The sequence below is a fragment of the Larimichthys crocea genome, chromosome III, assembly GCF_000972845.2.
Source record: "Larimichthys crocea isolate SSNF chromosome III, L_crocea_2.0, whole genome shotgun sequence".
Lineage (NCBI taxonomy): Eukaryota > Metazoa > Chordata > Actinopteri > Sciaenidae > Larimichthys > Larimichthys crocea.
The window spans coordinates 25669623-25695094 of record NC_040013.1 but is presented as its reverse complement, the minus strand read 5'-3'; the positions used below and the strand labels follow the sequence as shown (position 1 = coordinate 25695094).

At 42.3% G+C, this 25472-nt stretch overlaps 2 protein-coding genes across 10 annotated transcripts in view; one reads left to right on the top strand and one right to left on the bottom strand.

Moving 5' to 3' along the window:
- The window catches only part of ptprz1b (protein tyrosine phosphatase receptor type Z1b), a 53943-nt gene extending 36818 nt beyond the window's left edge, over window positions 1–17125 (top strand). The window contains exons 7-32 of one of the 2 annotated variants that reach the window (XM_027274492.1): window positions 58–215; window positions 1122–1272; window positions 2760–2944; window positions 3804–3930; window positions 4022–4074; window positions 4568–5041; window positions 5219–5420; window positions 6117–6341; window positions 9534–9678; window positions 9823–9914; window positions 10025–10110; window positions 11088–11108; window positions 11592–11688; window positions 11766–11848; window positions 11924–12058; window positions 12223–12354; window positions 12482–12639; window positions 12723–12858; window positions 12948–13094; window positions 13203–13296; window positions 13387–13460; window positions 13555–13683; window positions 13774–13926; window positions 14009–14151; window positions 14249–14384; window positions 14551–17125. In XM_027274492.1, coding sequence (XP_027130293.1) covers window positions 58–215; window positions 1122–1272; window positions 2760–2944; window positions 3804–3930; window positions 4022–4074; window positions 4568–5041; window positions 5219–5420; window positions 6117–6341; window positions 9534–9678; window positions 9823–9914; window positions 10025–10110; window positions 11088–11108; window positions 11592–11688; window positions 11766–11848; window positions 11924–12058; window positions 12223–12354; window positions 12482–12639; window positions 12723–12858; window positions 12948–13094; window positions 13203–13296; window positions 13387–13460; window positions 13555–13683; window positions 13774–13926; window positions 14009–14151; window positions 14249–14384; window positions 14551–14694 — 3680 coding nt within the window. In that variant the 3' untranslated portion in view covers window positions 14695–17125. The remainder of the gene's footprint in view (window positions 1–57; window positions 216–1121; window positions 1273–2759; window positions 2945–3803; window positions 3931–4021; window positions 4075–4567; window positions 5042–5218; window positions 5421–6116; window positions 6342–9533; window positions 9679–9822; window positions 9915–10024; window positions 10111–11087; window positions 11109–11591; window positions 11689–11765; window positions 11849–11923; window positions 12059–12222; window positions 12355–12481; window positions 12640–12722; window positions 12859–12947; window positions 13095–13202; window positions 13297–13386; window positions 13461–13554; window positions 13684–13773; window positions 13927–14008; window positions 14152–14248; window positions 14385–14550) is intronic. The other variant, XM_027274493.1, reaches the window with a different exon arrangement.
- Window positions 17003–24521, bottom strand: LOC104933233 (HMG box-containing protein 1). Of its 8 annotated transcripts, XM_010748627.3 has the most exons (14): window positions 24497–24521; window positions 24124–24237; window positions 23029–23133; window positions 22328–22432; window positions 22036–22231; window positions 21825–21951; window positions 21603–21714; window positions 21308–21417; window positions 21042–21198; window positions 20816–20960; window positions 20604–20722; window positions 20287–20470; window positions 20049–20190; window positions 17003–19755 (listed from the first exon to the last, which is right to left on the bottom strand). In XM_010748627.3, the coding sequence occupies exons 1-14, from the start codon at window positions 24513–24515 to the stop codon at window positions 19738–19740; spliced, it is 1653 nt and encodes a 550-aa protein (XP_010746929.3). In that variant the 5' UTR covers window positions 24516–24521; the 3' UTR covers window positions 17003–19737. The 8 variants fall into 8 exon arrangements, with proteins under 8 accessions (XP_010746929.3, XP_019121175.2, XP_027130321.1 ...); XM_019265630.2 differs by lacking the exon at window positions 24497–24521 and having other exon boundaries at window positions 22328–22429; window positions 24124–24234; XM_027274520.1 differs by lacking the exon at window positions 24497–24521 and having other exon boundaries at window positions 23029–23131; window positions 24124–24182.
- Window positions 24522–25472: the final 951 nt, after the last annotated feature.

Below are 25472 nucleotides of genomic sequence, written 5' to 3'. Positions count from 1 at the left end.
GTCACATTTTGTTTCTGATGAAACTCTATTATTTTATTACTCTATTATTTTCACCAGGTAAGAGCGGGTCGATGGAAGCCTTCACCTTGCGGTCCTTGCTGCCTAATAACACAGATAAATATTACATCTACAACGGCTCACTGACCGCACCTCCCTGTTCCGAGACGGTGGAATGGATCATCTTTAAACACACCGTAGCCATATCAGAAACACAGGTCAGTGGGTTCTATCACACACACACACACACACACACACACACACACACACACACACACACACACACACACACACACACACACACACACACACATACATCTGACGAAATCCTGCAAGCTTGACGATGATGTTCAGATCTTCATATTAGACACATGCAGTCGTAGTCATGTAGTTTTTCCAAATAATGAAAAACAAAGTTTATACTGTTATTTTTACCTCTATAAAAACATCAACCTCCACTGGCTTTGAGCTTAGACAAGCTTCATTGCTGCCTGTAGTGTCTGGTTGTAGTGTGCGGCTGATTTCAGGTCAGCTGTCTTTGACATCTGCGCACAAAATGAAAAACAAAATGTCACATTGAGGGGATGCAATGCGACAGCTTTAGTCAAAATGTGAACTTACAGTTTTTGTTGTGGCACGATGTGGTAAAAAAAATTCCCATCATGCAGCGACAACACAAGCTGACACTGTAACGTTACTGCAGCGTTACTCCGGGCTGAAGACCTTTAAGGACATCTGAGGAGCGGCGACTTTGGATGAAACCATCTGTGTAATAACTGTCAATTATGTAACAGGATAATGGAGAGGGAATGAAATCATGGAAGTGGTTGTGTGTATATTCTGTGTGCATATTTGTGCGTGTGTGTTAATCTGTGTTTGCATGATTGAAACAGAGATGGCAAGGCATGACATCGGCACATTGTGGCAAACCAAAAATAGAGCGGCGCTGTCTCTGCCTCCGCCTGGCACCGACACAAACCTCTTAAACAAACACACACTGGCAAACATCAGCGTTGGCAACTGTGCAGAAACGTGGAAGATGCAACAGACACATGTTTATTTTCTTTGTTTCAGTTGCTACTTTCTGTCTGTTTACCCATCCTCTTTACCCTCTCTGTGCTCAGTTGGAGGTGTTCTGTGAGGTGATGACGATGGAGCAGGCGGGATACGTGATGCTGACGGATTACCTGCAGAACAACTTCAGGGAGCAGCAGCAGCAGTTCATGGGACAGGTGTATGCCTCATACACCGGAGTGGAAGACGTGCTCACACCCAGTACGTCATCAAACACACAGACCAGAAGTTTATTTCATGCTTTTATCTCAATTGAAGTCATATCATTTAATTTCAGTAGTTCACTTCATTTCCCATTCTGTCACTTCACTTTCATGTTAACTTTTCTAACCACAGGAAAACACACTGTATATAGACTGTATATAGATAGCAAAGACAGATGCCAGTTTTATTTGCTAAAGTCACAGACTAAGTTTAAACCTATGATGTAGTGGTGACATGGCATCTTACTGTTAAATGATATTTTGTTGGCTGGTAAATATAATTTTTGGTACATCGTCACAATGCTATGTTGAGTATAACTTAAAGTGGTATTTAGGTAGTATTATCAAAGGCTGGTGACCAGTAACAATAGGAACATGAGATCTGTCCTCTTCAACCAACAACGTGAAAACATTTCACACTGAAAAGTCCCTTTAGCAATATTTCACCATGATATTATTATATTATTTGTGTTAAGAATGATGGTTATTTGGTTGCTTCTTTCATTATTTTTTCTGCATTTGGGTTCACATTTCTGGTTTACACATTCGCAAAAATATGTAAACAATATGTACATGTACCATCACCTGCCTGCTCACATTGAGTTTTAGATCATATAGAAGACAGGAAGTGCGTTTGCACAGGCAGTGTCTCAACACTGGAGAGATCAACAGCACTATTTAGTCCCAGCAGAAACAGCATGTTATGATTTTGTACTCTAAATAATTCTTCCATATTAGGCTTTAAAGACTTCAACCAGGAGTCTCCACTTCTCCAAAGCTCTAAATCTTTGCACTTGCCTAATTTATACCACAGTATGGGCAGCATGGTGGAGAAAATTGATATCCCTCTTCAGGGATCTATATGAATATTACATCATTAGTCTTATTTTTTTGCCATGACTGAAAAATATTGCTCACCGTCTGCTTTCTCTGTAGCTGTAACGCTGTCCTCCAAGGTCAGCCTAGTCATGATCATCAAAAGATATAATTCACAACGCTCTCCATCTCTTTAAAGTCGACCCTCTAGTAAAGTGGGTCTTTTGGGTTGCCAAGGAGCTCCACTTTGTAGTTCAGCGCCCCTGCTCCTCTCAGCACAGGCAATTTATTTTGCAGCTCTTTTTGAAATTGAAATAAAGTATTCAGAAATTCAGAAAAGGGTTTTTTTGACTGTAAAAAATTCATGAAACCATGCACACACACACACACGCATACACCTCCCACTCATTGCCACGCTCACCTCCTGAGCTCGGCTTTTTAAAATGTATTCCTGTTTTCTGTACAGTCGATTATCATCAAGTTACCTTCACCAGTACTTAACTTAATGTGAGAATTTGCACTGTTCTGTTCATCTTTAGATGTCCAGTTGTACCTCTCCCTTTCATGTTTTTTCATCTCTTTCTTTCTAGTTTTCTATTGAGGTTTCTGCTTCATCCACATTTTACATTTTACATCTTACCCTCTCTTTTTCTCTCTGTCATTTTTTAGCCTGCAGCTCGGAGCCAGAGAACGTCCAGGCTGACGCCCAGAACGACACGACCATCGTGGTGACGTGGGAGCGTCCCCGCGCGGTTTACGACACAACCATCGACTGGTACACCGTCACCTACCAGAGGCTGCAGGGCCGAGACCCGAGCAAGCAGGAGTACAGGACAGACGGGGACCAGGATGTGGTATGAAAGAATCCCTTCACACCAACTCAGCACTCATGTATACTTACATTATGATTTGACTTAGATAATAGGTAGATATTACAGTCTCTATCTGTCACTGACATATTGTGATTGCTGTTAGGATATATATTGATTGATTGATTGATTGATTGATTGATTGATTGATTGATTGATTGATTGATTGATTGATAGTGACAATCAATTTTGGCCTCTTAATGGGTCATTGAGCATCCCATAATGTGACCAGCTTTATCTGTGTGTGTGTGTGTGTGTGTGTCTGTTTGTGTATTTAATATGTATGTCTGCATGAGTGTGCGTTTTTGTGTTTTGTTTTGTTTTTCAGTGTGTTTGCTTATTTAGTTTTTACATTTTTTTGTGTTGTAGTTATTTTTTCAAAGGTTCTTTATGTTGATAAAGCATGTTTTAATATATTTCTGTTTTACAGTAGATCATATATTTATAGGATCATTTTGAAAACTCAAATACAAACTCATGGTGGTACATTTTCTGCCACTCTTCAGCTGTATCTGTCAGTTAAAAGCTCAAAATGCCCCCCAAAAATATATAAGAAATGTATGTATGTGTGTATATATATATATATATATATATATATAGAGAGAGAGAGAGAGAGAGAGAGAGAGAGAGAGAGGTACTGAGGATTAGTTGAAACACTGAGTACTGCTTCTCTGAGTGGTCTTAGTATGAATGCAAACAGATTAAACCTAAACATCATCAATTCTAGGGTCATCAGTGTGAAATAACAAATAAACACATTTGCATCATGAGGGGTGATGAACGAGTACTTGAGCTCCTCTTGACAGGGTTTTGGGTGTCTTTAATTAAAACTATGACTTCACAGGGCGCCATCATCCCCAGCCTGCTGTCCAACAGCAGCTACGTGGTTCAGGTGGTGGCTGTTTGCACCAACGGACTCAGAGGACGATGGAGCGACCAGATTATTGTGGACATGCCGTTAGAGGACCCCGGTACAAACACACACACGTGAAAGCTCCTACAAAATAAGAGCATATATTTTAAGCGGTGCAGTCAGCAGTGTTTCCTTCTTCCTCTCTGTAGTAAGTGATCCAGATCCTGACGCTGTCACAAAAGACTTGGAAGGCTACAGGGAGGTAGGACCTGACACCTCTCACGTCGGCATTCATTTCGCTGAATAGTAGTGATGAAGTTTGCCCTGTGTTCAGTAATATCAGTGAACTTAATTATTATGCAAATGATTGTAATTATGTCAGTAGAGGCTTGTCACTGAGTTTTTGGAGAGTGGTGCAAAAGGTTGTCAGGGACTTTCCAGCATGTTTAGGAGAGATAAAAAAAACAACAACCTGAAATAAGAGCGTAATGCTGCCATGTTTTTCTCTCTGAGAGAAGCAGACAGCCTGCGCTCCTCCGCACCGCATTAATGGAAATTACTTTGTGTCTTATTATCAGTTCATTTGAATGTTGAGTGTTGGAGATGACTGCACTTTAAAGAGGAAGCGGCAATAGCAGTAAAATCCTTTTATGTCGTTGTTCCCCCTTAACAAAGCTCTCATAATCACACACATTATAGAAGCAAACATGCTGTGACACAGCTCCACACAGAAGTGCTTTTTCCTTTTGTGGTAGGTCTCATCTAAAGCCAGATGGGAGAAACCAGAGACTCAAAATCAGGTGGATTTGTCTCCAGAGGACCACAGCCCCGTAGAGGAGATCCCAGTGGAGCAGACCAGAGTTTACCAAAACCATCCAACACACCAGCAGAACCAGCCCAACCCAGAAAATCAGAACCGGTCAACCCCAAAAACTCCCTCCGAGTCTGCCGTTTTACAGAAAACTCGACTCAGCCAGAACGTGAAGAAGAAACAGAGCCGAGGAAAGTCCAAACCCGATGATATGGATCAGAACTGGATCGATGAGGACCGGATGAGCCTGACAAACAGGCCGTTCACCAACGCAGGTTTTGACGGCAATGGTGCAATATGGGTGACTGAGCTAACTGAGCAGCCGGGCTTCCTGTTCCCAGTGGCTCGTACAACCACCCAGCCGACAATCCGCCGACAAATCACAGAGGAGGCCTCGTTGTCAGTGTTGCCACATCAGGTAGTCCACCAAACACATTTTTCTGTGTCTTTACTTCATCCTTAAACCTGATTATATATAATACATCTTGAAACAAACTACTGGCACACAAAATTGAAAACCTAAGTTGCTCAACCAAAGATTGTCACCTGTACCTCAACCAAGAAAAATTTCGTGCAATGCCTGTTCTGCTTGCAGTCGAGAGATCACGGTCCACCAGACAAAGGCATTGAGAGCGGCCTCTCGTCTCCCCAGTTGGACTTCTACACCCCTCCTGTGGAGGACATCCAAGTCACAGATGTTTTCTATGAAGACACAGTCAACAACTCTCCACTCGAAACCACCAGCTCTGCGGCAACAGTGCCTGCTGCTGCTGCCACTGCTGCTGCTGTGTTGCCAGGTCAGATTTGTTTGGAAGAGCTTTTTTTCTTTTTTCGGCACTCATGTTTGCCAAAAACATCTCTGGTTGGTGCTGCTGCTGCAGCTCTTTGTGCAGTGCCAGGGAGGAATTTCAGCTCATAAATATTTGAATAGGTAGAAGAAGATTCTGGACGCTTGCCACCGTTTCTGCTCAGATTGTCACCAACACATTTCATTTTGAAATTAAACCATGTCATGTTTAAATGTAATGTTTCAAATGAATAATATGAACAGCTGCTGCTTAGGATGTAATTCTATGTAAAATCCTTACAAACGGCTGTTTACTTATGATGAAGTATAGGATAATTTTGTCTCTAAGCCCAGAAAATTAAGCAAAATGTACAATTTAACTAAAATTTACTCTAATTTCTTTAGTATTTTTGGACTATCAGTTTAAAATGCATTCTGGATCTTGCCTTTATGAATGTGTGGTAGCAATGCAGGCTAGTTGTATGATATAATCATAAAAACTTCATTTATACATAACGTATCATGCAATATGATGCCTCATTACATCCCACATTACATTACGTCATGGCATGTCAGATCGTCTGTCATTTTGTGTCTCATATGTCACAACATGTTGTGACATTATGCCATGAGAAGTCATCGTGAGTCATGTTGTGGCTCAACAGGTGTCCCATCACATCATCATAATGTGCGTCGTGTCCCACAGGTCAAGAAGTGGACGAAGTCTCACCGGCGGCCCCTGGAGACAGCGATACCCCCACAAATAAACCTCCACCAGAAACCACATCAGATCCCTCCAGCCCCTCCTCCCTCTGGATCACAGAGAGGACGGTGACCGCCAGCAACACACTCGCTGAGTCAGTCTACAAATCATACACCACCTCCTCTCTGCTCAGGGTGCTGATTCACACAACCCAGCCCATGTTTAATGGTAAGATGAAAATGACTTTTAATTCCTATTAAAAGTGGCTATGAATTTATAATTTGAGGGATTTTACACAGCAGCTTGGCATAAGTGGTAGAAATATTTTGTGTGGTGGGTCGACAGCTGGACTTAATTGCGGTGGATGATTGCCTGTCTCCTCTAATAGCCCACTGCTGTTTGTCTAATCACCGCTGTGCGCCGTGATCTCGGTGGCATGATGTAGATAATGCTGGTGGTGGTAATGGTCAGAGAATAAGCTGGCAGTGATAGTGATTAGCGTCAAAGGCTGCTTCACTCTCTGATTCTTGCAGCATGAGGTCATATCTGTGTAATCTACTTGATTCCACTCAAGCTTGGTGATTAACATCCACTTTTGGGATTCCTCTTCTGGGTTTGCATTCTTTTTTTTCCTTTTTTTTTTGTGGCTTGACGGCGCTCTCTGGTGGTTGTTTCTTCTTCTGTCCTTCTCACAGATTGTAGGGTTCACTTCATGATGAAGCCTCATCTGTGCGTCTTCTTCACCAAGCTGGTTTATAACATCTCTTCATTCAGGAACTCAATGAACCTATTCTTGCCTCTCTTCTGTTTTGTGTGCGGCGTGAGCATGACGATGACTTGAAAACTCTACCTTTGCTGAGTCAAGATTCTTCACCTCTGTCTGAGTTATTCAACTTCAGTCAAACCACCATGTGCAACAAATCTGGGAAGTTCAGTTCTCACCTTTTTTTCCATCTTTCTTGGTGTGATAAACACATTTCACATTGCGGCTGTCCTGGATGTTTTCTTTCAGACATTTACTTTGGCTTTTCTTGCAGTAAATAAGCCTACGTCCAAAGTTGAGGATTCAACCACTGATCAGTCCTCTGGCTTAACAAACCCACCTAACACTCTTAGTGGAGGGATCATCGACCCTGCAGACCCTGCAGTCTCTGTCCCAGAAGGCGGATCCTCAGCTAAAGATTTATTCAGCATCACGCCTGAATCGCTCAACCCTTTTAATAAATACACCGACAGTCCCAGTCCGTTTCCAGCCCTCCCTGAAGATAAGAGGGCAGGCATTATCTATCATAATGACACTTCTTCTAGCATTCTGGGTTCTCAGGATCACTTAATCACTGCGTACTCCCCATCTCTGCTACCTGGTAATGACTGGAGTAGAATCAACGTATCAGAAACAAACACAGTTGAAGGAAATACCCCAAATACTTCTCAATTTCAAAGTGATGATAACAGTCAAGATGGTCTGAACATCTTGCCACATCCTGACAATCAGGAGGAAGGCAGCACACATAGACATAAAGAAGACTCTTCCTTTGACTCTAAAGATTTGACTTTGTCTCTTCCTTATAATTCAGAAGAGTCCAACCAAGACATTTCCGCAGAGGGAAGTGGATCAGGCTCTGGACTTGGCAACAGGCTAGATCAGGAATTTGATGGAGTCACCACAGTCCCGACTGATCTTTCTGCTATTCCAAATTCAACTATTACCTTCAAGGTGGATATTACTGGGAAAAAGAGCACAGCCACAGGAATTAAAATGGATAGTGAAACAGGTGATGATACAGATGAGACAGGAAGCAAATTAAGTGGCAAGAAGTGTGAAACAGCAGCAGAGAAAGATATGGAGGGAAATGAAAGTGAGCTAAGTGGTAAGGAAGACATAGGAGAAGGCATACAGGACACTGGGATTCAGAGAGTAAGGAAAGTGGATAGTGAAACAGATGAGAGTGCCAGACAGCTCGATAGCACAGCAGGTTGTGACACGTCGAAAGAGAAGGAGAGTGAAAGTGTAGTAGGAAAGATAACACACACTGAAACCGGCAGTGGGGATGAAATTGAGTCCAATTTCGGAGTGTTTAGCTGGCCTGAGGATATCCATGGTTCTGGGGAGGGTGGAGGAGATGGAGGGGAAAATGGAAAGGGAAAAGGAAAGAAATTCAGTGATGACAAAGAAAGTATCAAAACTGTAAGTGAAAAGGAAAGTGATGCCAAAGGTGATGGAAGTGAAGACGAAGTTGTATCTGAAAGAAGAGATGGACTTCAGCTGTCCGTCAGTCAAGATAAACCAACAGCAATGCTCCCACTGTTTGGCAGCAGTGAAGAAAATGGCGATATTGATGGACACGATGAAGAGAGCCAAAGCACAAGTCTTGACAGTCAAATTGTTGGATTGGATAACTTTACACTGGAGGACAACAGAGAAGGAGACAGAAATGGAGGTCTGGGGAGTGAGGAACACATCGAAGGAGGCGCTAAAGAGGATAGTGAAGCAGCTGTAACTAGAGAGAGCGTGCATAAGTCCACAAGTATGGACAGGTTGTTGTCTGATGCTGCAAAAAGTCCTGTGTTGGGGCGCCTCGTCCCTCTGCACAGACTGACAGATGGCAGCGAGGCCACAGAGGAGCAGATGGAAGGTAAATGTTCCTCAGCGCTCATCTTTTCCTCAGCTCTGCTTCTCTGTGACAGAACGCTTCTCGCTCTCACATGCATATTTCTGCACACAAGTCAATGTTACATAGTTTGAGTTAGGTCGCTGTTTCGACTATACAGCTGTGATTACAGCCTACACTGTTATTGCTGGCGGAAACATAATTAATATTTTTTACAGCAACAGAGGATGAAATGTGTGTAATGAGAGAGAAGAGAATCATCACCCAACTCTGCAGTTCCCCTCAGTTTTTGTGATTTGGTTTTCCAGCTCACTCAACCTCGTTTTACAGCCACAGCAGGCAGCTGTTTTCAGCTCTTATAAACCCATGATATTCCTGCCCAGCTCCAAATGGCAGACACACAAAGTTAACGACAGCTACAGAACATAATGAAGCAGCCGAGATGCCAGGTTCTTTCAAATGTCGTTAGAGACCCAAACAGAGCTATGAGGAAAGTGAAAGTCCAATGAGGTGATTATCTGTCAGTGTTGTGCTGTCCCCAAGGGACCAAAAACCACTGAAAAATCACTGCTGTGTTAGAAATGTCATCAAAACAAGTTTGAAATACATTGTTATGGATGGCTATTAAAGGTCTAGTAGTGTGTAGCTGTTAGTGCCATCTAGTGGTGATGTTGCAGATTGCAACTAAGTGAAAACCTATAAACTACAATCACAAATGATTACACTGACATCATCTCTGTCTCATGTCTCCTTTTTCCTTCTGTCTCTGCCCTCTCTGACACTTACCCTCTCCGTTTCCTCCTCTCAGAGGGCAGCAACAGCAGCCACGAGTCTCGGGTGGGTCTGGTCGGAGGCGTTGAGAGAGAGAAGAGGACAGTCATTCCTCTGGCTGTCGTCTCCACTCTCACCATCCTCTGTCTGCTGGTACTGGTGGGCATACTCATCTACTGGAGGTACACGCGCACACACACACACACACACACACACACACACACACACACACACACACACACACACATGTACACACATGATCAATATCTGTCTGGATCAATTTCACCTGTGTACTTGACTGAGATTCTGATTTGTTTGTGTCACAGAAACTGTTTCCAGGCGGCTAATTTCTACCCAGATGACAGCGCCTCACCTAAAGTCATATCTGTTCCATCTACACCCATGCTGCTGGCTACAGGTAACACACACACACACACACACACACACACACACACACACACACCTTATTAAAAAACTACTGGGCTGTGAATGCTAAACACACACTTAATGTTTGCCCTTTGGTTGCAGACGGTCACGAGCCGCTGACAGTGAAGCAGTTTGTGAAGCACATCATGGAGCTGCACGCCAACAACACCTTCTCCAAGGAGTTTGAGGTGTGTTAAAGAGTCCTAATTGTTTTTGTTGGACATTTTTTACAATGGGAACATAAAGAGCTAAAGATATTTTGAAAAAAAAAAAAGTAGAATAGCATCAAGACAAATGGATTGCTTCCTGTAGTTTTAGTTCATGTGTGTACGTAGGCAGTACTTCATTTGTCACAGCTGCTTAATGCTCTTCCATATCTCTATTAACATCATATTTTTTAGGATTATCATTCAGCACAGTGATGATGTGTAACTTCCATGTACACATGTTGTGTAACAGTATGCAGGAAGGGTGTTTGGTACTAACCATGGCAGTGTTACTTTGTTCTCATCCCACACTCCAAATTCAAATAGGCAGAGCTGAAGATGGGACTTCACTGACAGGCACAAGTTGTCAGGCTGGCAAAAATATTCATTTGCATGTTAGAAAGGTCTTGTGAGGAGCATTGACTTCATGAATTTTAATGCTGTTGCACATTGTAGAGCAGCTTGTGGGTCAGTTCCAACAACAGGTACATCTGCAGGACATTTCCTAGCATGAAACTCCAGTTAGGATAAAGTCAAGTATACTTATCCCTCGATAGCTGCAGCATCAAACCTACATTTCATCACAAAAAGCAAAAACAAAACTTGAGTAGCATGTCGGTAGATCACAGCTTGTCCTGAAGATACACACAAGCTCTTTAGGAATATCCATCAAACACGATGCCTTAATAATCCACAGTGCAGAACAAGAGGATCTGGGAGACACGGTTCAAAGTCCACGTCTCAGTTGGGAACATCAGAGTGTTTCCCACTTAGCACTGCCTCTCTGTGTGTATCTGAACCCCATATTCCTGTACCTGCACTGACTCCCTGTCTGTCTGTCTGACTCCCTGTCTGTCTGTCTGTCCGTCTGTCATCTTGCCCCCCCTTCCCTCCCACTCTCCTTTCACCACCTCCACCACCATCGTCGTGCTTTCTGCATCCTCACCACCCTCCATTAGATTGTCAAAGAATCCTATGAGGTAAGACACCTACAGTAACACCCCTGTCCAGTTACTGAGTTTTGTTTCAAATGAAATCTCCCATGTCTGACCCTCTGTTGTAGACATTTGTATGTCAGATGTGATACTGGATGTAAACTTTGTTTCTTTGCATGCAAATAAATATAATAATATATAAATGTGTACATGTAAGAGTTTTAGTTATTGAGCATTGTGTGAGGCAGAGCTGGTTTTCTCTGCTGCTCTCAGTTTATTGGACACATTTCCAAACTGAGGTGGAACCAAGGGCACATCTAAGTGTCAATTTACATATTTTATTAATCCATCTTTATAGTAATGGAATAGAAATTAAAATCAGCTCTGCAGCTGTCTCTGTAATGATGATCTGTTTTGTGACACTGTTGTCCCACATCTGCACACCAATGAAAGATAAAAAAGACTCATTTCATGTTCACTCCCCTGAGCGACTGACCCAAACCCTCTGTGTTTTCTGTTGTTTTTCAGGAGGTGCAGGCGTGCACAGTGGACATGGGCATCACTGCCGACAGCTCCAATCACCCCGACAACAAAAGCAAGAACCGATACATCAACATCCTGGCCTGTATGTCTCTGTTCAACATTTCTGTTTAATTGTCACATCTGGAGGTGATGACACTGATGAACCTTTTCCTCTCCCAGACGACCACAGCAGAGTGAAACTCTCCAACAGTTTGGACCGAGATGGGAAATGTGGGGACTACATCAACGCTAACTTTGTGGACGTAAGTGTGTTTTTGTCTCTGGTACACACTGCACATTTACATCCAGCATTTACTAAACGGCGATTTCTTCTGCAGGGTTATGAGCGAACAAGGGCGTACATCGCAGCTCAAGGGCCTCTGAGAGCGGGCAGGGAAGACTTCTGGAGGATGATCTGGCAGCAGAACGTTGGAGTTATTGTCATGATCACCAACCTCAAGGAGAAAGGACGGGTAGGAGGTCGCTCCAGTTCAGCCACCAGATCCAAACAGACTGATTTTATATTTCAATATCTTTGTTTTCATCATCACATGTAGAGACCAACCTTGAGTTTTCTAATCTTGGAGGTATTTTGTTGAAATACTTCTCATCATCTGCTCTTGTTCTGTCTGTGCAGACAAAATGTGACCAGTACTGGCCAGAGGAGAACCAGGAGGAATATGGCCCGTACCAGGTGACCCTGAAAAGCAGCAAGACCCTCGCTTACTACACACTGCGGACATTCACTGTCAGAGATACCACAAATAAGGTACTTCAAACACACACACACACACACACACACTCAGTTTAGGTCTGTTCAAACTGAAAACACACTGTCATTTTAAAGTTCTTAAGATAAAGTCACACACATCATAACTCAGATTTTGGTCCTCCAGGCTTCTCAGAGGAGAGTTGAACACACAGTCCTTCATTACCACTACACCCAGTGGCCAGACATGGGCGTCCCAGAATACACTCTCCCTGTCCTCTCCTTCATCAGAGCGTCATCTCGTGCACGGACACATGAGATGGGACCCGTGCTGGTACACTGCAGGTACCACGCGTGTGTGTTACAATGTCCATATACTGAACATATATATACATGTATATATTTGACATGATGTGTGTGTGTTACAGTGCCGGTGTAGGAAGGACGGGGACCTACATAGTGATAGACAGCATGCTGCAGCAGATCCAGGATCAGGGCACAGTGAATGTTCTTGGTTTCCTAAAACATGTACGCACGCAGAGGAACTTCCTGGTACAGACGGAGGTAAGCACACACACACACACACACACACACACACACACACACACATCCATCCATCAAGTCAATCCTCTTCTTCTGCTGCTCACCTGTAGGAGCAGTACGTGTTCATCCATGATACTCTGGTGGAGGCCATCTTGAGCCGTGACACCTCTGTGACCTCTGACCTCCTCCACACTTATGTGTCCGACCTCTTGACCCCCGGGGCGTCAGGCAGGACGCGCATGGACAAACAGTTCAAGGTCTAGAATCTTTCTAAATATCTATTCTATTCTTTGAGCTGGGCCTTTTTGATCATATCGTTATCATGGCACACACTAAATGTTGGGACTGTTTTTGTCGCGTTTCAGTTGATCAGTCAGCGTCAGGCGAAGCACGCGGACTACAGCACTGCCCTGAGAGATGGCAACGCTGAGAGGAACAGAGCAAGAGCTCTGATGCCTGGTAAGGAGGGCCGCTTCCACCACTTTTGCACTTTGAAAGTTTAAACCTTGTGTTGTATTGCTGTTTTTATGTCTTTGCCTTTTCGTACAGTGGAAAGATCAAGAGTGTGTCTAACCGCTTCGGAAACAAACTCCACAGGATACATCAACGCCTCATACGTCATGGTGAGAACACTGGAACTGTCATTGTTTCATTAAACGGCCCTTTGGCTGTTTTTACATGAATGAAACATCGCTGCTGTTTGTCGTGTGTCCACAGGGACGTCACCACAGTAAAGAGTTCATCGTGAGCCAGACTCCTCTGAGCAGCACGGTGGCAGATTTCTGGAGAATGATCTGGGAGCACAACACACACACTGTTGTCCGTCTGCCAGACACACACTGTCAGGTACACACTCACAACACTTTGGCATAGCACTTATGAAATGACTTTATATAAACACACACACACTCTTTCATGTTTTCCTGTCTATGACAGAGTGAAGAGGGGCAGTCATGTGTTTACTGGCCCAGTAAAGACCAGCCAATGAGCTTTGAGGGTTTCACTGTGTCGTACTCGGGGGAGGAGCATATATGTCTGTCCAATGACGAGAGACTTTTGGTGCAGGACTTTACAGTGGAGTCTCCACAGGTAACACACACAAATACACACACAGCATGTATACATGAAAAGACACACATCTGAAACCTTTCTGCTTTTCTCCGCTGCCTAGAACACTTATCTGTTGGAGGTTCGTCAGTACAGCGCCACCTGCTGGCCCAACCCAGACAGTCCAATCAGGAACAGCTTTGATCTGGTCAACACAGTCAGAGAGCACAGCAGACATTCAGACGGGCCCACAGTCATACATGACCCGTGAGTATAACACAGACGGGCTCACTCACATTTTGTTCTTTCTTTGCAAGGTTATATTTATGTGTGTGTGTGTGTGTGTGTGTGTGTGTGCGTGCAGGTTGGGAGGTGCTACATCAGGCCTGTTCTGTGCCCTCACCACCCTGTCCAGTCAGCTGGAGGAGGAGGGAGCAGTCGATGTCTACCAGGTGGCACGGATGACCAACCTCATGAGGCCTGGGGTTTTTAATGATGTAGTAAGTAGTGACACACACACACACACACACACACACACACACACACACACACTCACACACACACGTATAAACACACACTAAATACCCTGTTTTCAGTGTAACTTAAAAACAGTAGCTGCTGTGGAGTGTTTTTACTGACAAACATCTTTGTGTTCTGCCCCCACAGGAGCAGTACCAATATCTGTACCGGGCTGTGCTGAGTCTGGTGAGCAGCCAGGAAGACCAGAGAGCCCTGCAGAGTCCAGAAACCAACGGATCTGTACCACTGGGACAGACTAACATCGCAGAGAGCCTGGAATCCCTCATGTAGACACACACACACACACACACACACACACACACACACACACACACACAAACATGTCATATACACAGAAAATCATCACAAAAGTATCATTTCTGTGTCTGTGATTCAAAGCTGTGTCCACTGAGCACGCTAACACTTTAATGTTCAACAGACATCATTATTCAGTATATAAACAGAAAATATAATTATCCAGTACAAGTAATCTCAGTTTTCTTATCAAAATCAGCTCTTTAACAGCAGCTCCAACTGTGTTATCTGTTAGACATGACCACACACAGAAGCTTTTTGGCAGGTTCATGATGAGCTTTACTCATACTACAAGATACCACTGTCTAATAATGCCTGTCTTATGTTTAGTTAACTAATGACTTTATCAGTGGTTCAAAAATAAATAAACAACAAATCCTTTATTAATGGCGTGTTGTCATATATAACTACATAATGGTAGTAATAAGTAATAACTGATGTATTAAGCATTAGTCAATGATTTCTTAACTATTTATAAAGACATATAAGAGCGTCTTTATAGCAGGCTCATTATTCGAAAGTGGTACCAAAAAAGCTTCACTGCCTTTCCAACCAGAACCTTCAGACTGCTGCTGATGTAAGCCTGAGGCAGCAGTGTGTGAGCCAACACTTCTCCTAAATAAATAAACAAACAAACATAAATGAAAAGATTCTACCCAAAATCATTTTTTAATACTTCATTGGAAATATTTTTTTGAAAGAGTCAGCTACTTAATTTTAATCGTAGACCTTCCTAGTCTTTAACTTTTAATTGTGTTCTTCATTTGATCATGTATTGTTATTTCCTGCCTTCTTCATGACTCTCATGTATTCCATTAATGTTCTAAAAACAGAAAAAAATAAATAAAAATTGCAATTGGCAAAACAGACAGAATCCTAGTGAAAGTAGAAGATGACTTCTATGTTTAAAGAAGGGAAATGATGCAGGAAATGACTTTCTCCTGAACTCTTGTTTTCCTTCATGATATTTTATGCACTGCTCACTAACCAGCAGATTTTGGGGCTCAAACTACCACGTTTCCTTATTTAGCGTAATGTTTTGAATAACCAGTACAATGACTGCTGGTATTCACTGCTGTTGATGTCTCTGTTCATGTCTTGTTGCCACCGGCTTGATGGTCTCTGGTACCCTGTGCCTTTTGTAATTCATGTCGTTGTACTTTAAACCTGTTTTGATACGACAACTGTGTGACTAATATGCCAAAATAATGATCTGTGATTTTTTTTTTTCTATTTTCTTAAAGTCTTGTTACGCTCGTTATTTTCGTATGTAAATGTCAGAGTGGAGAGAAAGGAAATGTCGTCAGGCTCAGATGTTTTGTAAAAGATATAAACTGGAATTTAACGTGATAATCCACACAAAATCTATCTTCTGAGAATCAAACATGACAGTCCCTGTAAGGCTGGAAACAGTTAACAATGATATTCCTCTGATAACCACTACGGCAAGAGAAAAATCAATAAATATATTCAGCTGGAAGAATGTCAGTAAATCCTTCAGCTGGGACAGTTGTAAAACATTTCGTGCTGAACTCGCTGATGAGATTTTTCATCCTCTGACTTTGGATCCCTCAAGTCCCTCTGCATCCCAGTGCCACTTGCTATGACTGTTTTTCATTTTGAGGGAGTCCAAATGTCGTCAGTGAGTCAGACAAGATCAATAAATGAATCAGTCCCCTCTGAATCACTTTCAAAAAGCATTGCAGCTTTTTGAAAAAGCTGCAGTGTTCCTGTTTTGTGTCCACACAGTGTCCACTGTTTATTCATCTTATCTGGGGATGCAAAATGGCACTAATTATAGAGGCTACTGCAACTGAACCAGACAGTGACTCAAACCAGATCTAACTGTAATATGTCTGAACTTTATGTGTAAATATCCCTGAATACATCAAAAGGCCAAATTACTGTATGTTTATAATGTACCTCTATATATTTTCTATTTTACTATAAAAAGTGATTTTGTAGTCATTTACACATATGTATAACTGTGTGGATTCTATTTGATAATTTTAGCCTGGAAATATTGATCATGTTTATAGTTTTACTGGAATGTTATCTCTTTTTATCTTTATGATTACCGTAGCAGCTTAATGTCTCTACCTTTATCTCCAGCCATAAACTGGTGCAGTATGTACTGTATATAGAAACAGGTTGAAGCAAACATTGTTTATGATTTAAACTTGTTTCTTTTTCTGGGAGGGAAAAAAATAAAATGTTCTTGTTTAGACCCAAATGTATCCCTTAATTTGTCAGTCTCCAAAACATAAGGACACAGGGCAAATGGATTTATCATGCTTTTATTTATACCATAATACATTGTATTGCATTGTCTCCCCTGATCGACCTGTACATGACATGATAGTAAAGACAAACAAAAGTTAAATAATCAATGCACAACCATGAAGGGTTAACAAAGATTAAGTCAAAACCAAAAATATATATTTCTATATAATCATATTAATATTTGCCATTACACATTATACTGTAGCAGTCACATAAGATAAAGTGTATATAGTGCATTAAAAATAAACCTCGTTATGCAGTGAGATTAGAAAAGTCCACCCTGGAAGTATTTCCTTTTTTTTTCTTCCTATAACTATAAAAATGTCATTTTCTCAAGCACTTACACCTCAAGCAAATCCACATCATGCCTTCACACTCTGCACTGACACAACTCTATATGAAGCACTTTCATCCAATCGTGACATTTCTAAAGCCTCACACATCTGGGCTCCCACACGCTGGTCAGTTTCCAAATGATTTGTTTAACATAAGATAAAATCACATTACTGTAGCGGGTAGCGGTTTTTTAATTTAGGATATAGATTTTTCACTCAGTGTCTTGTGCCCTATCTGCCCGGGGTCCTTGTTTTCCAGGTATAACAAATTACAAATGAGCAGAGCTGTTAGCTGACAGGTGTTTTGCTCAACCAGACCTCTGGTCATTTTTTTTAAAACACCAAAGGTAGCTACAAAACAGCCCACGATGCTGTAGGCTCAGTTTCAAGCAGTAACATTTTTAAGCAGAAGTTCAATGACAGACTATGACAAGCCTTTGGTTTTGACAAATCCATATTGGTAAAGCTGTCAGTGAATTTTCAGGGCTCTTTGATAGGATTTCTAACTCGGGCAGTTTAAACAACGTGAGGATCAATAAGCAAAGATTTCTCTAGACCTCCATCGTCTGGGCCAAAGGTGCTACTAGACCACATTGAGAGTTTAGAGAAGTGTTGCATTTTCTACCTCAATTCTTAGGTCCACAACAGCCTGATCAAAAATCAAAAATACAGAACAATACTTTGTATTTTTTCTGATTTCTGATAATATAAAATGAGTAGTTTATGGCAACGAGTTCCACTAAGTACAATGTATGTTGAGCAGTGAAGTCCTATCAACCTGGAGCAGCTTTGTTCTGCACCATTTACTTTGTCTGTCTCTTCCCATCCTTGTTGTCACAAAACCTTTTGTATTTTCTCAGTGTGCAGACCTGCCTGACAGAAGCTAGAAATGCTTTTTTTAATCTTCTGACATAAAGTAAAGCTATCAAAACCCAGTGGGGGAGATAAACCTGCCAGTGGAAGCCATGAGTGATTAATGTAGGAATATGCGATTATACACAAAAATACTGTACTTAAAACACAGCTAAGAAACTTTATTATGGCACGTACAGACAAGTTAGAAAAAGCAATAACTTACTATATGAATTCCTGCATTAAGAGTATCTTTGCCCCTATAGCTGCTGGGGAACGAGTGCCTTCCTCAAGGACACTTCCGCAATGTAGATGATGTCTGACAATTTCCAATCAAGTCCTGTCATCCTGCAGCTTGTGCTACAATGGCAATTGTCTGTAACGTAACCCATGTGATCTTTATATCTTTATATTATTATTATTATTACTCTAAATTCTGAAATAAAAGCCATGAAATAAATAAAAAGCAGAAGAAACATGCTATCGCTAGTATGCGTGCTACAATGTCTATCGTGAAAAAGTCGTGAAAAGCTTAACAAACCCACTACGCTAATTCCGTCTGTACAAAGTATTTTTCATTGTACTTTCTCAAGCAACTGTCAGGAAAATGCTACTTTTTTTTTCTCTTTCAAAATAAAAGCCTTCCAGAGAATTAAAGAGATTCTGCCGCTGAACTGCTGGGAATGATTTGAATGTTGTAGAAAATAGAGATGGTTGAAATTTGACCCATTGGCCTGTCTCAAATAAAGGCCTGGTTCCTGTTAATGTTACATAAAAACACCAGGGCCAATATTCGAACATTTATGGTGAACTTTTGTAGTAACTAAATATTACATGATAAATGGCATGAACGCAAAGTTAAAATATGTAGTCTTGTGCAATACACTGAGTGCAAATGCAAGTAGTACAGGCAAGAAAATACTTTGTATATATCGTTTTATATAATATAGAATTTTGGGAAATAGCTACATTCTCTACTTTACCTAAAATGCTACAGCACCACAACTTCCACCTGTTTCAAGCATATGTGAGAAACTGAAAATGATCAGAATCTCTTTTTTGTTATTGTCACATTGTTGTAAAATCACTCGTGGAGATGAACTTCAGTCACAAATAGAACCCAGCTCATCAGCTTCATAATTGTGTTTTGATAACTACATTACATAGCCTCTCTGTAGGTAGATGCCACGTAATGTTTTATGACTTGTTATAACTTATATCAACAGATGATTTAAACCAATTTAAAATGTTAAATTTAGCACATTTTAAAAGCAAGAGAAAGAAGTGACTTTATGAGAGCCGCTATGATGTCGACAAGAAGTAGACTGCTGCTCTTTTTAACGTGACAAGATTTGAGAATCCTTAAAAAAACTCGATCAAATCCTCACTTTGGGAGATCAAGGCAAGTCTGAAAATATCATCTTGAAGCATAGTATTAATATACACATAGCTCCTTGTCACTTCTGAACATGTCTGTGTGTGTGTGTGTGTGTGTGTGTGTGTGTTTGAATGCACAGGCCATTCTGATCGTTCTCTCTTGTCTGCAGCCTTAATTTCCCTGACAACCCTGTTGAACACAGAAGAAAGATGAATTAGACAACAGTATAGAGTGGATTCAGATATGTGTGGATGTGTGTGTGTGTGTGTGTATGTGCGGACCTATACTACTCTGTGGGGACATAAACATGTTTGCACAGTCTCATTGTGGGGACTTATCTTCCTTTTGGGGACAAAATGCAGGTTCCCATTATGTAAATCATTAACTTTTAAAATCAAGTCTTGGTTTAAGGTTAGGGTTGGACAATGTAAGTGAATGTAATGTCCACTTAAAACTGTGTGCATGTGTGTGTGGATCCTTACAGAGTTGGTTCGTTTGCGTTTCCAGCAGTCAGGGTTGAGTCTTTTCTGTTCGTCTGCGAGGGCTTTGGCCTGTACAGTGAACGCCCGGCGTTCCTCACTTCGCATTTTCTTCCACCGCTCACCAAGGAGGACGCTGATCGCTCTGACACACACACACACACACACACACACACACACACGTTACCTTACAATGAACATTAACAGCTTCACAACACGTATAGATACAGAGCGCACCTACCTGTTGTCCTTGCCTGGGTACATCTGTGTGTACTCCACCCTGAACTTTTTGGCAAACAGCATGAAGGCATTCATTGGCCGCTTGCACTTAGTGGGTGTGGCATTATTACTTCCTGCTGTGCTAGCATGCTGGCTTTTGGTTGGCTTTTGTCGTGGGGAGTGGGGATTACCGGGACTGTGGGCATCTGCAGGTTTTAAACACATCCACGATTGATGGCTTTCTTTTTTTTTCTTTTATGAAATACATCTTCAACCTTGCGAGCATTTTGCATTTTGCAAATTGAATGAATCCTGGTTGTAATGCTTCTGCTACAGTACCTTGTGATGTGTCTCTGTCTGGAGAAACGGCTCCCCCACTGGATTGGGAGGCACGCCGCCGTCTGGCCATACTGCTCAACACGTAAACCGCAGAGGAGTCCAGAGGAGTGAAATCGTAACTGAAGAAGACACACGTGATGTTTCAAACACACCAATCTGCTTAATTTCAGAAGCATACAGCAAATGTATATTACCATAAGTGTCTATTTTACCTTCTGAATGTGTCAAACACCACTGAGTCATCTGTGTGTTTGGCATCTCTGTGTCCTGGAGGAAGACACACACCTCCCACCTCCATTTCATAACATGGTATCCCATGACGCACCACGGTCAAGCTCGGGTAAAATGACGACCAGCCTGACAGACAGCGAGACAGAGTGTAAGAAGAAGCCAATGTGATGGTGCTTTGAACAGTTGCCATGTTTTCTCAGCTCCCACCTTTCTTTTTGACATAGAAGGGGTGATCAAGTTGGCACCGGGCGGTCAATGGGGCATGTCCGAATGCCCCGGGGTCAAAGGTCAGCTGTAGGACAGCCTGACCAGACAACACGATCTCTGAATGCTGCACCAGCTGCAGACCCTCAGAGCCATAACTCTGCAAAAGAGCCAGCAGTGTTTTTACTCAGTGTTTACAGCAGCTGAACTAAACTGACAAAGACTACTGTGAACTCAGACCGCTGCCACACACTTCTTGCATTATGTACCTTCAGAGATGTGGATTGCTCCTCATCACCAGAGTCCTCCTCAGCAGAGTCCAGGTCCTCGACATCCTGCCACTCCACATTAGAGCCGCTGTGAAAGCGTAGCTGAGTGCCTGGGGACAGAGAGCAGCTGCTCTGAGACAATAACCTCAAATAACATCTCATGTTCATGTCTTCCCACTAGAGGAAAACAACTGATGACTCAGAATGTGTGGCAGACAGGTAAAAGGCACGGATGATCCCATCTAATTACACAGTTAAGCCCAGTGTATGCATGTGCATTTGTGTATGTGTCTACCTTTGAGGAAGCAGTGCCAGGTGGTGGGTGGCCAGCAGAAGCTCCAGCCCATGTCTTCATCATCAGACAGAGAGGATCTGGTGGACACTGCTGATCCACATTCACTGCTCTTCTGCGGAAACATTGTGAAGCATTGTCAGACATGACACAGCTGTAGGTTTCAGACATGAGAGGTTTCAGTAAAAGATGATAAAGACGGAAGCAGGTAAACATGAGCTCTACCCTGCTGCGCCGACGCTCCCTGTCATGACTTCTGGAGAGCAACAAGTCACTGCTGGGGAGAGGGGGAGGAGGCCGAGCGTAGGAATGTAGATTACTGCTGGTGCTGGAGAGGCAGGCCGGAGAGGAGCTGGAAATGACAGAAGCTTATGTTCATACTCTCGTCCATAATATTCATGTTTTAGCGCATGGAAAAAGAACAAAGTGCGCCCACCTGCTGTGAGGAGACTCCTGCAGCAGCGGGCTCTGGGGTCCAGTGGCGATGTGTGCCAGCTGCGTCAGCCAGTGTGTGTCAGGAGGCTGCGTGTGTGCGCGTTGCTCCTGGTGTGACACGCCCACATCCACCTGGTAGACAGGTGGTGCTGACGGCGCCGCCTCTTCCTGAACCTCCTGCAGGTCTGGGAGGTCGTCTAGATGGAGAAAGTTTGAATTTGAAAAGTCCACACGTACTATGACATTCATTCATCTGCTGTGATGAACCCGGCATGCGCTGGTGTTTTATGTACCGTATTCCATGTAACTGTCACTGCTGGGGATGCCAGGTGAGGAGGGGAGGTGTTCACAGCAGAGCAGGTCGTGTGATTGGTCTCCAACTGCATCCATCATCACTGCTGAAGGTAAGGCCAGACAAACAAACAAACTAATTAGTACAGAATTTTACAGGGTATGTTTATAAGTATTATACCATGGACAGTAATAGTAAAACACATCTGTGACTAGAAGAAGAAAAACATATGAAAGTCTTTCCTTAACTCAGTTAAAAGTAGTTACAGAGAAACTGACCCTGACTACACACTGACACCAGTTTACTCAGCTGTATGATGACTAATGTCGCTCTGGAGGAGTTTCCCCAATTTTGAAAATAACCCTGATGATGTCGTCAGAGTTATTTTGACCTGGGCATTTGTAACAGAACAAATGTGTTTCACTGCAAGTGTAGGTGGAGTTACATCAGGATATAGATGTGGACCAGGCAGACAAGGAGACAAGACGTCTGAAATAAAACGTTTTAAAGCAATGCAAGTTCTGCTTTCTTTAAATCTAGCCTCGTACTGTCAATCCAAAGTTTCGAAATCTTCTTTCGCCGCTTTAAATTTAGTCTCCCTTGAGCATCCGAACTGTCTGAAATTGCAACACTAAACTTGGAGTGCCCCTTTGAGAGTTGCATTTATCATACAGCGGAGATGCAGGTGAACTCTGCGGTTACCTGTGTGTTCGCTTTGACACTCTGAATCCCTCACGTTCTGATGTTTGGTGTCACTGGACAGCACAGCTGGGGTCACCACCTCCCAAACCATGATGTCCACAGGCTCTAAAACACACACACACCTTAGTAGCTGTACTGTACACTCTATGACCAACAATGAACACTCATATGAAAGGACTATATATTAGTGGCATTAATATCACTATGAACTATATTCCAAACACACACACACACACACACACACACACACACACACACACAGAAACTCAATCCCTCCCTGCTGTAATGTATAGGCTATAAATGGTTGGGGTGACATAGGGCGACACAGGGTGACATAACCTAAGTTTAGACACGTTCACCACCTCACTGTTTAATGTCAGTGTGTCTTTAACTTTGCACATTGTGTCTAAAGTCCCGTTAAGACATGTAAACACGATAAGCGCGTGCTTCAGTCTTATCCGTTTCGCAACATTCACGTCATGTGACTCCTTCTTGTTTATAAACTTTTCAGGTCCTGCGCGCATGCGCATAAAAAGGCCCATTCATTCAATAGCGAGAAGGGCAGCGAGAATACATTTTTTATATAAGTCGTCCAAAAACGAGTGAAAAGCACCAAATGAACCGAGTTACCTCGGTAACTATGGTGACATTACCGACTGCTGCCGAGCGCCGCCGGTGTCAACGCGTTGACGGTTCGGAAAAGTTGAGACGAAGCAGCGTTATCTGTTGTCACCAAACAAAAAGTGCCGTTCAGACACAGAAGTTACGTCGACGAAAACGAGAAAAGGTGTCAACGGCCGCGTCTGAACGGACGTTCATGAGGTTTTTCATAAAGTGAAACTCTCGTAAAACACGTTAAAATGGACGGGCTGTCGTCTTGCGCAAAGGCAATTTACAACAAAACAACTAACGTCAACAATGAAGCTTCACGGAGAGCGGCGAAACTGCGTCCGCAGCACAAAAACACACGCTGTCAGCTTCACATTGTTACCCGTGTGCCGAGCTCAGGGGGAGACCATTCAAATGCTGTCACCACATCTGAAATCCAACGCTTTAAAAGCCATTAATGATTTCAATGAACTTTCAGTAACTCACCAAAACAGTCGCCTTCTACGGGGAAGAGGGCTGGTATAAACACATTTCCCCCTGCCATCCTATTGGCCAGACCCGATGTCACTCTACGGCTTCTCGCGTTCTCATTGGTCGGTTCTGTGCAGACAAGTTCTCTTCATTATCATTGCCACAACAATAAAACACAGGGTGGATTAGAGCGATGAAAGATGGCTGAACCAAAAGTACCACAAGTGGCAGTTACAAAACATGTAATCTCCTGCACAGTGAGCATAACTTCTCTTCAGCAGTGACAGTATTTATAACAAGAAGAAGACTGTGTGAAAACAACATGGTACACAATCTCTGAGAGTTACAGTGTGTAAAAAACATGTAACAACAGTTTAAAAACTCACACCTGAGCAAAGATAAAGCATGCAGTGCTGCTGTGTAATGATGCAGGTCTGAGAACATTGAGAATATACTGTATTCGTATGAAGTATAAATATCTTGATCATTTTACCAGCAGACAAGAAGAATCCAGCTTAAATGTCATGCAACCAGAGCAACTCGTACAACAGGTAGTTTCAGCCATCATGGCCAAAGAGAGTGTCCCTCTCCTGTGTCAGACACATGCTTGTAAGAACTGGATGAAACCCTCAATATCCATAAGTACACTCTTTAGTGTAATTATAGATGCCATAATCAGAGAGCAGCCTCCTCTCACTTAGCCAGAGGTGGTTATTCAGGTGAAAAGTATTGTTACTTTACAATAACAAGTAACCAAGAAATAAAAGGTAAAAATACTCAAAAAGTATATACTTAAATGGTGAATGACTCTATGAGTGCTCAAATGAATAAATGCAATGTGGTAAGTAATTGGAAGTGTGATCACAATGCCATATAATGTTACATATATGTTAGACATCAGCAAGTGTCTGATACTCTGCTGTACTATCAAATATGAATGGACAGTGTAACTGTTATATCAAAAAGTGTGAAAGGGTGAAATAGAGCTCCTTTCCCCCTCCAAGACAATTAAAATTAAAATGTACATTATTATTACTAGTGTGGATATTACAAATCTCAAGCGCAACGTCAGTATTGGTTGATTAGATTTTTTAAAATAACTCTTTTAGAGTTGTTTAGTAACAGTTTTGTCATGTCTGTTGATGCTGATACAGCTAGGAGTTGGCAGAATCACGACTTTCACTGCCCTCAAGTGGTCACAGTGAGGAACTGCATCAAGGCAGGGCACATCAAGTCACACATGATTACATCATACCTTTTCCGGTCAATATTTTCGTAATAAATCAATACAAACCAGTAATAGAATAAAAGATCATCAAAACATACTGAAGCAATCTAAAATAGACAGACATTCCAAATTATTA